Raw genomic sequence first — 14746 nt, forward strand, 5'->3', positions numbered from 1 at the left:
GGAAATTAAACATAAATTCTACTACAAACTATTGAGTACATTATACATAGAAAAAAGGAATAAAGTATATTGCTTCAAAAAGTTTTACATGAGGTACCCCCACTTACCCTTACTTTAAATTTTAAAACAAAAGTACAAATCTATTTTGCAACTTGATGCAATGAGAGACAATATGTACATAGACTACATGGGATTTGAGCGGGATTTGAAAATTTCACTGTAGTGTAGGTTTTGCTCCCAGCACCCTCCATTGGAACTGCAGGCACATTTTGTTGCAAAGAGTTCATATTACATCAGTTACTGTTTATCAGTTAGAAAAGAAGGTGCACATTCTCTGCTGTACCCACTCACACTACCAAATCCAGAATGGGTGAAAAAGCACTGGCTATGGGTTTTTTTGCGTAAATCTGCGTACTTTTCTGGGAATCTGGGTGAATTTCCAAGGTGCCATTTGCTATTGTTTCCATGTAAATATACTGGGTGAAAATGAAAATTGCACCTATATGACAAAAGGGTGAATTCCGGGTGAATTCAAGGTTTCACCCATTGTAAAACAAACAGCAATTTACTAGTGCTAAGTACGCTGGCTGTTTTTCATGGGTTGAATATTGAGCTGACCGCTAGTGGCAGTGTGCTGGCACTCGTTGTTCACTACGTAGTTACCTACCTTTCCGGACATGTGCCAATCCCATGGCTGTTACTAGTATGAGGAATATGTGTCTGGCTGCAGCAATACACGGGAACAAGAAGGTAAAATACAAGATTTTAAACCTTCTTGGTGGAAACCACTTCAAAAAGTTGACTTGGGGCCAAGTTGACTGGGCCGAGTTGGTAATGGTCTTGAGTCTTCCGACATTCATATAAATTGATTTCATTTCAATCGCGGTTTTGAAATTGTAAGATAAGTTTGCAAGTCTTTCACTGTTGACAATTGTGTTTGACTTTGGGGGTACATAATGAAATGCTGCTACAGGACCATTCATAATGTTGTCATTTGAATGTTGAATTTGCATACAGGAACAATAGCCTTTCATATATGTTGTCATTGGGATGTTGAATTTGCATACAGGAACAATAGCCTTTTGCACCTTGACCTGCATGACAATATGAATAAATTACAGCTTCTCCAAAAGTGGTGAACGTTTTGATGAGGATTTTCAAAGTGAAAATCATATTATTTGGCAATTTATAATACAGAGTACAATTTTTGGCAATTTTTAACACATGATTTGGGAGTAACCTAACTCATGTTGCGATTCTTATGTGGTATACGACACAAATTGAATTTCAAGACATTGGCAATGAATCAGGCTCCATCATAAGATTGTAAACTCCACTTGACTGAAAAATGTATCAAAGGGATATCGCCCCGGGTCAGTGTTTGGTTCATACTATAATGAATCATAGGGTTGAACATCCTATGTGTAGATCAATCTATGCAAAGAACACAGAATTCAAGGCAACACAGGGTGGTAATAAAGCTTGTAAATTTTTGGACATTCTTGCCATTATACAAATTAATTTCATTTCAACCATGGAGGTTCTTCCACTTTGCTGTTAACATGTGTTTACATGTACTTTGGAGTTGTGGTGATTTTCAACCGACTAGATACTAGTAACAAATCTTCAAAATCCACTACCCACTCAAAAACTGCCAGTCAGCACTGCGACATTATGAGGCATGTGCCTGTGCAGTTTATGACACCTATTACCAGAGGTGTCCAATCAAATGGGTGAATCTGGGTGAATTTTCCATTGTAATCGGGTGCAAAGTAAACACCGGAAAATTCACCCATTCCTTGCATAATCTGGTCATAATGCACAAAATTTCACCCATTGCAAAGAAAACAACAAATGGGTGATTTTTATTGAGAACAATGGAAATCACCCAAAAGTACGCAGATTCGCGCAAAAAAACCCGTGGCCAGTGCTTATTCACCCGTTCTGGATTTGGTAGTGTCAAGTAAAGGATTTGTCATGCAGATCAGCTTTTCCAAGCAAACCAAAATGGGTGTTTCTGGCCTTGAATACAATTGACTTACCGTTTTCTGGTTCACTAGCAACCTATCAAAGTTTTTGAATAAAGTCTATACCATGTTGATGAGTTGGCTGCATCGTTTATTGACTAGTTAATGATGCAATTTCAGGAGAGAGTAGAGAAGAAAATCAGTAAAAGACTGTCCAAAGTAATTTTACATCAAAAATGATCAACTGAAAAGTTCTTCTGTAATATCAATTGAAAAATTGACTTCTCTAATTTTTACCACATTTTTTTTTACCAAAACAACTTTTAGAAAGATTGTTTTGTTAGTGTACATTTGTACAATTTTCATCACACAAAAAGTTGCACATGCCTGGCAAACAATATGGTTGGACTTGCCTCATATTTTGGGGCATCATTTCTTGTTCCTAAACAGGAAGGGTAATGACTGTGTATCCATGACTGTGACTATTTTTGTGTTCCCTGCTGCGGTGAGTTATGAGAAGACATGTTGGTGGAATGGCAGTTTTGCTGCGTGGAATAAAGTGCCTCGGTCTTGTCATAACTTGTACATCCACTGGTCCATATCTTAAGCACAAGTTTACTGAAATGTCTAGCGGGGGTGTACCACAAGTTCATGGGGGGATATACCATACTTTTTCTGACACGTTTATTCACGATTCAAGATGGCTTAATTGGTCAGTTGCAGTTACAATGTGAATTCCAGAACATCAAAAGTCATCTTACACCAGGTGTGGAATAGAGAGACTAATAGAGAAACAGTTCACAGGAAATATCATTATGCAGATTGATGATGGTGATGATGATGATGATTGGTTTATTGAAAGAAACTCAACACAATCTGACATTTAGTTTGTAGCAGTCAGGATCATTATACATATTGATATATCTTTAACTTTTTAAGTTTAATAAGAAAGGATCTTTCAACAAAGGATACTGATGTCCATACTGGTTTAAAATGAGTCAGATAGTGTACCGGAGACTTTTACAGATCTTTTTAAGAAGCACAACAAACAGTGGACTTAAGGACTGTGACCCTTTACAGTAGCGTGAACAAGGACAGCCAGGATTCGAACTCCCAACCTTTGGTCCACAGGCATGGCTGCTAACCACTGGAACACAGGAAAATGTGTGCATACTTTCTGTGGCAATTTACAAGCTGATGATACATGGTTTGGGGTACAAGGACACGCAGGCATGCGTGTGTCTGACTGTGCATCCCTGAACATGGTTTGTATTAGCGCAGACCTTGGGTAACACGTGATGGAGACTTCAAAATTCACGGCACAGATATCCTCTGTGGGAATGTCCCTCTGTTGGAATGTCGTAGTTTTGATCACTGCATGCATGTTAATAATATTGGCATAAGGCTACACTAATTTAATCTGTTGGTTCTCGGCTTAGAAAATATGTTAAACTGGAAAACCATGAAAACAGAGCCTTGGTGCACTCAGTTGTAGAGTCTCAATCCCCATTATTGCAGCACCACATAATCGGAGTTAACATGTTGAAGACTTCAAAGTCAGCTGGTTTAGATGAAGTTGAGGTCTGTACTACTAGTGGGTGGCTGGGGTTGGATTTCCTTGGGGGATAGCTTGTGGTGCGCTTCCCTGGTGATCAGAAATGGACTTGGAGATTCAGCTCAGTTTGAGTTCCCAATAGGGAAGACACCAGAGTTACACTTAAACCAAATGTCTCTTGCTGAGAAAAAAAAAATCGTAAGAAAACCATCAATGAAGTTCATTTGATTTCATTTTGAAATTTTTGACAACTCTTCAACTTAAAAGTTAAAGTTGTAAATTGTGAAGATATTTTTTAATCTTACTTAAAAGTTTATTTATTAAGATATTAGGCCTTTTGAAGGAAATGTTAAGTACCAGTTGCGTCCATATCATTACATCTATGTATGAGAAACTACACAGAAATTTTGTTTAACCTTTTTTAAAACTTTCAGTAGCTGTTGCCCAGCACTTTAAGTTCATCTTGCCCTAAGTGTGAGATATTGCCCCCTGTATCCCACTGGATTAGAAAACGTGCAGTCCGCTGCATTCCTCCATTCTATCATGTCATTGAAGGATTGCTCCATGGCATTCTGCATCCCTCCTTTACTGCTGCTTCTGGTGCTTCTTAGAGAATGCAACAGTTTTCTTCTTCTATTATTTATTATAAAACCCCGTACAGAGGACCATTGAAGTCTGCATGATCATGTCTTTGCAACTTTATTTTCTTCTGAACAATGCGTAGGAAAGGCAGAGAAAGGCAACTAGAGAGTATGTTTTGCTGCTGGTGATATGGTTTTGCATTTGTCCACCTTGTTCTATTACTTCTGTTGTTCTATTACCGGTATGTATTGTTTTGGGTGGCTGAGCTGTGGGTTTGTGTGTTTGACGGTTGACAGCACATGTGTTGAGAAGATTGACAGGCAGGAGGTCAAAGGTTTCAGAATCTGTCTAGATAAAGATGACAACATTTTATTGTCGTTGAAATCAGCAAACTCTTTGATTTGAGAGCATCTCAAAGTATGGCTTCTCTGCATAAGGTACCTGAAGTCTAAAAAAACAGTTTGGTTAACTACCATATATAGATTATTATTTCTGTCATCCTTGAAGACCACAGGTTACTTTGTAAGATAGTTCATGTATAGGTACAGGACCTGTACCTTTGCATGATGCAATGTTTAGGTCCACTGCACTATCAGGAACATGGCCAAACCCAAACAGATTTGGGCAGGAAGTTTACTTGAAGTATAATTGACTTTCCAGTCATCACGTAGCAAATTCAAAGTAGTTTTTGGCTAAGTATTTTGGCATTAAGCAGTTTTGAATATTCCTATCCCAACTGAAAGAAGTAGGATTGTTTTTATGATAGTGGAATGGGTTAACCCCCAAGGAGCCTTGGCAGGCCTGCGTAATTAAAGATATTATGTGCATGTTTATGTGAAATGGACTGTTTCTGTTGGCGAGACCACCGAATTAAACCCCGGGGAGGACATTAAATTGCCATTTGGGGGAAGTTAAGTCCTGTTTGAATAGGACACGCTCAGTGTTAATTTCTTTTTAATGTTTTTCATACAGACTTTGCGCTATTTTTATGAATCATTCGGGAGGAGGGCCTTTGATGGGGCCCTTTGTTGTCCGTCCTGCGTGCGGCAGATCGCCACTTCTGATTGGCCACCTGGGAAATGCTCCGGTCTGGCTGCAGATGATGTTTTTTTTTATAGCTTCTTTTATTTTAAGGATTATTCCAGGATTGTCCATAGGGCTGGAAATACTGGGCACTTTTGTGCACCCAAACATGTGTGTAATTAATTTTTGACTGCACCTATACATTGTGTTGGATTATGAAGGGTTACTTTTGTGCGCCCAAAATTCGAGCTGTGCACCTAATTTCTGACTGAGTGCACTAGTGCATCTATATGGATGTTTGTGTTTTGTTAGGTACTATTAGTATTACACACATGGTATACAGAATATTCTTGACTTTCAGCTTTCAGCAAAAAATAATGAAACATTTGTTGTATTACTTGTTAAAGATTTTCAAGTTGGCTATATATAGAGAATGTTGAGACAAGCTCTGACAAGAGGCAGTAAGGTTATTAATTAGATTTTGCTGAAATTCTATAACAGTTGTTGTTTACCCAATTTTTTTCTGTGCACCTATACACTTTCAGATCAGGTGCACCAGGGTACCTATTCCCCAAAATGAGTTTGGAGCCCTGATTCTGGTCTGACTCTTTATTCTAAGGATCATTCCAGGACCGTCCATCATGTCGTAAACCAATCCACTCCATCTCGGAGAATTAATAAGATAGAGATGGGCGAACAAAAGAGATGAAGAAACAATCATCACATCTTGTCCTCCAAGGACCGTCCCTCATCGATTTCCTTGTCAAAGGCATTCTTTTAATTTCCCTGATACTTAACATACGAGCACATTTTCATTAAGGTGTATAAAATTCAGTCAATTCAGACAAATTTAAAATGGGAAAAACAGAAACAAACTCCTTTACTTAACCTTTAGGATGCTGAAGACTAAATAGTATAGTATTCGTTTGGCTACCAGCTGTATATTGGTTATGGGGTTAAGCATAATTGTTTCAGAAACTACAATATGAGGAAGCAGTTAGCCATGTTAGCTGAGCCTGATAGAACTCAAGATGGTAATTGAATACACAACTTTTTTAGCCATGGAACCTGTGCTTTATGGCAATACATGTATAATGCTTTATTGATTGATTGATTGAATTTCTTCATTTCAGGTACAATGACCAATAGGAACATAATACATAGTATATGCCTACGAATATACTAAACATATAACTTCAACAGAATGTATACATTTCTAAAAAGTTTTAGTATAGTGGCAGTCTGAGTTAAAAATGCATTTTAGATCTCTATTATGAATCACAGTACTTTTCTACTCCAAATATCAAATGTATCTCTCAGTTGACACTTTTTTTGTTTTATTTGAACCTTGCAGGTGATCAGAACAACTATGGGAGCTACCCGTACGGAAACCATGGGAACCAGTATGGAGGCACATCCTCATGCAGATATAACCCAAGAGAGGTATGACACCTTCATGTGTGTGTGCACAGTCCAACCTATGAACTGTGACCAGTTAACGTACTGTAGACTGTCCAAGCATTACCCAATTTACAGACAATATAAAGGAGGAAGAATATCAAGAGAAACTGAGTTCCTAAAGTCAAACTAGACCCCCAAACAAGTGTCATGCCCAGTCTCTTGGATATGGTCAAATCTTCAAGAAACAAAATCTTTCTGACACTAACCAGACCATTAAAACTTTGGAGATGAGAAAGTCCTGCCGACAAAACGTCAGAGGTTGAGAAGAATCGCTGCGGTACCCACGGTTCAATGAGGGAATGCCTGCTGGCTGTCTTGTGTAGTTTTATAGGCGGAGGCACAGACCAAAAGAAATGGTCTCATTAGACCTGTGCCTGGAACACCTGTCGTAATTGGATTGTTACAAGATTAGGCCGCGCCAAGTAAATTTTATGGATGACCTCGGTGCACGCATTGATATTCACCATATTCAAGAAAAAACAAGAGATGAGCAACATGATAAGAAAATGCCAAAAATGGAAAAATAATTGTCATGTGGTAACCTTCTGTGTACTTTTAGATTAGTAACACTTGTGAGGTAGCCATGAGTGTAATTGTAAAAGTGAAACTAGTTAGTTGTAGAAGCACTATTGCGGTAGCCTTTACTCTTGAGTGTAGTTGCCAACTTGGTACTAGGCTACCACACTAGTGTCATCTGCACTTCTTGCATATAGGAATTATTTGATTTCTTGGTTCTTGCAATTCTTAAAGGAAGATATGGGAGTGACCAGGCTAAGAAAGAATGTCTGGCCTCCTGGGAGCTGGTATAATCAGAAATCCCTCCTCTTGTCCAGCTATGATAGCAATTCATAACAACTGCACTTGGGCTACCGGGCTTTAAACTTGCCCTTTTGAGGAAGCCTGTCAGACATAATAAAACAAGCACACAAGATTGCACATCCCTAATCATGCAGGCTTCAGTACTCTCCCAGCAGAGGTTAGGCCTGTTTTCGGGTGTTTTTATAAGCTTTTTTCAACGTTTGTCTGGCTTTATATTTTGTCGGCTTTTCTTTTAGTACAATGGATGGAAAGCCCAACAAAACCTTTAAAAAAGCTGGGGGAAAAAACGTCTGAAAACAAGCCTAACCTCTGATCAGAGAGTATGCTCCAGAGCTGCCTTTTCCCCCACGCGGTGAAGATGGTAGTTCTTGCGCCGTATGGTCATACCTCCAGGCAATGTAACACTCCAGAGAGGCAATTAAAGTTTAAACGCTGGTAATTGGAGTGACTTTGGGATAATTAATCTTTCCTGCTGGCAGCAGAGGTGGTGATGGAGGTAACTACCTTGCAGCACTACACAGATCATTTTCTGCATCATTTCACCCCTGGCTTGTTATACTGTTGTTACACTATCAAAAGAGCCTTCTTCAACCCAGAATGATTGTCAGTTCCCATTGCTGGCCTGCTGTAACGAGGAGAGAAACAGCATAGATTTCCAGTTAGAGTTCCGTCTTTCCACACCTAGCAGCAATTTCCCTGTCAATCAGCCCACTAAACAGCTTTCAGTGTACGTAACCGGGTAGATGATCGGGGTAATTGAGTAATTGTGGATTGCCGCAGCTTGTCTCTTGTTGTTTTCATGCTAAATGGATCAAAGCCTTGAATAAAAGTGAAGTTCGTCATGCTGAAATAACTGGAGACAAGACACCTAACTAGTACCCAATTCTCAGTATGTATGAGGCTCTTGCTTCTTCTTAACAAGCATTCTGCTACATGCAGACTCCAGATTTTGACTTAGGAAAGTGTTGCCCACAGCATGCCATATAGCCATATTCAATCTGAAGTATATCTTTGAACATTTGCTTGGTAGATGTACATGCCACCTACATGTACCCTCACCCAAGCATCATCTAGTGATGAATATTGGATTTTACAGTAAAGAATATCTCCAAAGGCTGCAGCTGGTTACGTCAACTCTCACAAACCCACTTTGGTACCCTAGAGTCTAACACAGTCACTTTAAAATGGTGAATTTAAAAAGCTGTACTAATGCAGCATCAGTAATCCCAAGGTATGCACTCTTGAGATATTCTTGAGAAGGTCTCGATAACACCGTTTTAATGTGGTTTTAGAGTACCCAGCGGAGTTACAGAAGTTGACATTAAATGCTTTTATACATTTAAGCATGTTTTACTACAATGAAAAAAAACAACAGCAACTAGTATCTTCCTCCAAAATGTTCAGAGCGTAATTTGCTCAGTGGTACTAGTCTAAGCAGTAATAGTAATAGCATACAATAATGATCCAATATTGTCATTTTCTTCAAAATTTTCAGAATGTAATTGTCCCAGTAGTAAACCAGCCCCCTACTTTACATTTCCTAATGGAACAGTCCTCTCGGAGGAGTCATCTCATGTAATCTGTTCAGTGATGAGACACGCAGCAATAAACGTGATACACCAGGGGCTGACAATCTAACTAATGAAGGCCTCTGTAATTAGGCAATTAGCAGGAAGGAGACAGATAGACCAGGCTGTTAAACAATGTGTGTTTGTGAGGAAAGTTTGTTTGGAGGTGTTCTATGTCGATAGACTTTTTCTACAGCATGGTGCAAAAGAAAATCATCTTCATTTCTTTAAAAAGTATTATATTCCATTCATGGAAAAAGAGCACACTCTTTTCTGTTTTTTTAGTACCAATACTAAGTGTACTGTGAGTGTCATGGTCAGTTAGGCAACCCTGCCAATAGCATATACACATTTTGTATGGCTTCCCATACATATGCAGATTTGCTTGACACTAAGATGATAAGGATACACTGTAACTTGTATTGTGTCCGAGTGACAAAAGAATACAAGGTGCTAACAGTTTATAGCACATGCAACAGAGTTACCCACAGAGTCAATTTACAATTAGAAAGCTGTTTATTAATCGTCAATCAAGGTCTGTATCAAAAGCCTTGAATCTACATTAGATAATACATTGCAAAGGGATTGTTTCTTTCTTGCATGTTGTTCTTGAGAATAACACCAAACGTCAGTTGATCTAACTTATTTGCTTGTTTGTTTGTTTGCTTGTTTATCAGGGAGGGAACATGGCTGATCCCAACAGGAGAGATTGTATGGAGGAGTCAGGCAGTACGGAAGACCCGGCCTCCATGAACTTCTGCACAGCCAGGGAACAACTGGTAAGACACGGCTCACTTAAACCACAAGACAGCAAAGATTTCACACTTAAGAGAAGTATGCAACTCTTGCCTCCCTGAATTCTCCAATGATTCCTGCTGGCCCTTGCCTGGTTCAGAGACCTTCACATTTACCCTGTTTCCTGTGTCTAACCTTTTACATCCTGTCATTCTACCTGTCAATCTTCTCCCACTCACATACTGTCAACTTACCCTGTCACCACAAGCATACTCACAACCCCACAATCCACCCAATTAATCATATTCAAATTTTCAAAATATAAATTATTAGTGTGTAATTTTTTTGCCCCTCCTCCTTTTTTAAGCAAGAAACTACAGGTTTATTTAGAGGGTGACTCATTTGAAGGCTGACAGCAGATATACTACCAGAATGGCTATCATATCAAATGTATACCACATATATTTGTTGTACTTGTCAAAATCACAAGAATTTGCCCACCCAGATGGGCCTATACCAAGGTATGTGAAATTTTGGGCCCTGGCCCATGGACTATTGAAGCTGGAGCAAGTTGCTGTGATTACATTTACAATTTGTTTCAATGCCATGCTATCACAGACAAATGTCATCACAGATTTTTACTTGGAATACAGTCATGTTTACATGTGTATGTATAGCAAAATTGAGTCACATTTAGTTACCTTAGAACTACTATGCTTTTAAATATGTTAATCCATACAAGTATATATACATAAATGCCAAGCCTACAAGTATCTACAAATGTCATGTTAATGTTAAGGAACCCAAGCAGTTATCTGGAGTGATCTACTAGGAGTCAACATGTCTAGCATGACTTTTAAGAAGCATTTACTGTAACACAAGAGATAATCCATGCTTAAGTCCTATAGCCTTCAAACATTTTCCCTAGATTTGAGCAAAACATACTAAATCCAACATAAATGTATATCACCCGTCCATGATTGAGACGTCCTTCAATACTTTATGGGCAATAAAATTATGGGGGGGAAAACAATTCCCTATCCTTCAAAGGACCAGGGTTTTTCACAAAGGACATTTAGGTATTGGGATTTCAAAATCAGATAAAATAATACCCTGGGGCCTTAGGCAGGCTTTAGTAATGGCAAAGAAATAAAATGCAGGCTTTTGAATTCTGATTCAGGAGAAATACAGCTAAAAAAATTCCATAGATTTTACAGGGATAGATCAAGCTTGGAAAGCAAGTCTCTCTTATCTCCAGTGAGATATAGGCTCAGGGCAATAGCAAAGAAATAAAATGTAAGCTTTTATATTCTAATGCAGCGTAAAAGAATTACATTCAAGGTAGTTTTTACTGGGATAGATCAAGCTAGGAAGGCAAGTCTCAGATCCCCAGCGAGATTTATCGCTGACTCTTCAGTTCCTCTTTTATTGTTTGAGGAATTGGCGGGCTGGATCCGTTAATCACCACGAGATCACCCGCCCTGTCATGTCGACAAGCGGGGAAGTTTTGCGGATAAGGACTCGCGAGTCGCTGTGTGCCCTGCGGGGACAGCAGGGAGAGCCCAGGCCGCTGATATTCCGTCTGACTCAGCTGAAGAGATGGGGTGGGAGGGATGCTGGAGGGGAATCTGCCAGTGTGTGCAGGAAGAGTGGCAGTGACATGTGCTATGTATGAGATGGCTGTCGCTTGATTCCGCAGAGATAGGAGACTTCTGCATGGGGAGACATTTGTCAAGTGGTTAATTGTCTACTGAGGAAAAGTCTGGGAACATCTGAGGCAAGAAAAATCAACTTCAACAGTGTTTAACAAAAACTCAAATATTTGTACAGTGCTGTATTAACCAATATTCCACAATACATTTGTCCAGGAAACAGTGTTTGCTAAAAACTGAAATACTGTAGCAAGTATTAAACCAACATTCGACTAATTTCGAGAGCCCAAAAGACATATCTTAAGTATAAAAAGTAACATTGTGTGTTAGTGAAGTCAAACATTCCTGTGCCCCTTGTCTTAAGTCTTAGAAAAGATAACTTAGTCTACATGTACTTCCGCTGCACCAGAACTAAAAATGCTACAAAAAGTTGCAGACTTACAGTGTATTCTTGCCGTCCCTTTTTATGCTCGCTGTTGGCTGCTGCTGTCCCAGAAATAGACCTAGCTTACCTGATTAGATTGCTTTGATATATTCCACATCCTGTGTGCACTGCCTCCAGGCTGCCCACACACTCACATGCTTCAGACAAGCAAACTGCACACAATTAGGAAGACTTGCACTTTGCAACCAGCGGCAGAAACCACCATTACACAGCCAGGTCAGGAGCACTTCTAATTGGGAGGGAGAGATAAACAAGCTCTCCCAGGGCTTAACGTCAAGTTGATTTGTAAGGCAAAGAACTTGAAAGGATTCTGTCGCACTACATGTGCTTATAAAGAAGATGAAGTCCACTTTATTGTAGGTTGTAGTTTATATAGTAACTATTAGTAGGGATAGACATCTTTTTTTTAGTTGTGTTGTAGGAAAGTCTCCTCATTTTAGATGTATAAGTTAGTTCATATTTCTTACTAGTACATATATATATGCATTATTTGACAAGTCTATGTTAACATCAAACCCATGTCAACCTATATATTCAAAATCATTGAGAGACCAGAAGAGGCCAAAAATATGTATCAGAATTCTTGTCAATATAATGTACTTCACTACCTCTTCAAATTCTGTATTTGTATCCCAGCACTTAGCCCCATAGGGCATGAATTTACAATAAAGGCTACCTATCTATAAATTCTCCATACAAAAATTTTTAGAAAAATTGCCTAGGTGCAAATGTCAGTACCAACACAGTTGCCATGCAAGGTTTTAAATACTACCAGTAATTGATATCCGGAGATCTTTGGTTTGGTTTAAAATGTCATCCCTTACTTCAAAAATAATTCTGCTTAACCAACAGTCGGTAAGCACCTGTAATTTTTAAGAGGAACCCAACTTTTAGACTAAAACTGTGTGTTCTGGGTGCATTAGAACATGGCATGGATTGAATTGAAAATTATGAGAATTTTTTTTTTCCTTCTTGAAGTCCATCTTGCTTACAATTATGATTTCGTATATTTATCTACAAGTTATGGTTTGAGGAAAATCCAAGTGTTCGTCTACTGATATGTTTTTTTAGTCAAAGTCGTTCTTGGGAAAAATGTTTGGAAAGGACTTTTATTGGCATGCCAATAGTGTTGAAGGCACACTTGAAGCCTTTTGCACTTTTCTTGTAGGATTTAAAAATGTCAGGTGCCCGGGGAATCCATCACACTTATTGTTAAAACTTCTCTATGGAAGACCCACTGTGTTCATCACCCGCGGGAATAAAGTCCATAAAATGTCGCTATCCCCAGCGTCGTGCCTCCGATAACAGCGACCAGATAATGCATCCGACAGCCCAGTAAGGTTAACCGTGCTAGCCTTTTATTATTGCTATAATCACTTGTATAATTCAGGGTGCCCCTGCTGGATTCCCTTGGCATGCAGGTACTCAAGTTGTGGGTTGCGCAGCTGAAGTGGCCAGTACTTTTGAACTTCGACGTAGGTGATTTTTCAAGTGGTTCTGTTGCACGGAGCATGTGTGCTCACTTCAATTAATGATGCCTCTAAAGAAACTGACACTGTAGAATGTAGGGTCTGCAGGATTTAAACCCCCAGTATTACATGTACCTGGTTGTTTATTCCAGCACATGTATGTAGTAGCATGCAGTCCAGGGGTAAGTGACCCTGCCTCTGGACTTAGAGGTTGTGAGTTTGAATCCTTTTGTCACTCACTCGAGTGCATTTGCATACTGTTGGAAAGAGTCACAGTTCTTAGGATGGTCCACTGTGGTACCTGTCGAAAAGAGCAAGGGTAATTTCACCGTACAATGAATCTGTATTCGGTACATTTTTTCTTTAGTCTGTGTTTCTTTCTCGACCATTGGAAGAGTAGACAACTGCTCATTGGGTTCCTTTACTAGTAGCTAAACCAGTTTGAGTTCACTCTCACAGAATCATAGAGGTATAAACATTCAGCTGCACCCATATCAAAAGTGTCTTGCAATTTGCTCACCATGCAAAACACTTACAGCATCAGGTTTATGAGCAGCCCATCTACTCCAGTCCATTTACTGTTGTCCCCTCAAGGATGTAATTTGCTGGCTCTTTCACAGTCCCACTGGTGTATGTATGGAAAAACAAAAGTTCCCATAAAGGGATCGGGGTAAGCTCTGTTCTTCCAAGGTTATACTACATGTATTCTCCTGATTAGGGAGTTGGAAGTTTGTGCTGATTGCACACACACATACTGTATACACATTGGCAGGGGACAGTCATGTGTTTTGGTTTCATTTTTATAAGCAGTAACATTATAAAAAGTGATAGAAAAGGATAATTTAGCCAAACCCCTCCCCACCAAAAAAAAAGCACACGAGTAGGCCACTAGGCAGCCAAACAAAAAGAATTTGAAGTAATGTCATTGAAAAGTATGGTCCTTACCAGTTCTGGTTGAGGCATATTTGAGATATTGTCCCACTGAAAAGTGCATGGGTTGTGACATTGTGAATGTATTATTAGTAACATAATTTTTCTTTCCCAAAAAGTGCTATTTTACTAACTCTCCTTCTTCTTTCCCTACAGGCAATCAACAACCAAAAAAAGTATGGGCGCTCAAAGATGCCCACACCGACTGCGTCTTCCTACGGAGCTGTGAAGAAATCCTTGGGTGCACGGCCCAGAGGGCCTTCTAGCAAATTTGTGCCACCTGTGCTGAACAAGGAGGATTCCAGCGATGATGGGTGGGTGATGTGTTGATGGCCGGAGTAATAGTACTCTCTGGGTTTGTCTTTGTTTTTTTGACAAGTTGATCACCAAGGTGACAATAAATGGCCTGTCCTTGGTGCTGCTTCCTGTCTTCGGCAGCAAGCGATACGCGGGGAAAGTCCTCGGTAGGCACGGAAAGACGCTGACGGTTCGGTAACGACAACTGCTGACCTGGGATGGGAGTGTTCGGAGCTCTCGGTG

At 39.5% G+C, this 14746-nt stretch overlaps 1 protein-coding gene across 1 annotated transcript in view; it reads left to right on the forward strand.

The window, feature by feature from the left end:
* Positions 1-14746, forward strand: part of LOC109478408 (fidgetin-like protein 1) — a 98452-nt gene that overhangs the window by 72008 nt on the left and 11698 nt on the right. Inside the window, exons 8-10 of the mRNA XM_019779936.1 lie at positions 6482-6570; positions 9653-9754; positions 14363-14520. Coding sequence (XP_019635495.1) covers positions 6482-6570; positions 9653-9754; positions 14363-14520 — 349 coding nt within the window. The remainder of the gene's footprint in view (positions 1-6481; positions 6571-9652; positions 9755-14362; positions 14521-14746) is intronic.

Source organism: Branchiostoma belcheri, unplaced genomic scaffold (genome assembly GCF_001625305.1).
Source record: "Branchiostoma belcheri isolate BF01 breed outbred unplaced genomic scaffold, Haploidv18h27 scaffold44, whole genome shotgun sequence".
Classification (NCBI taxonomy): domain Eukaryota; kingdom Metazoa; phylum Chordata; class Leptocardii; order Amphioxiformes; family Branchiostomatidae; genus Branchiostoma; species Branchiostoma belcheri.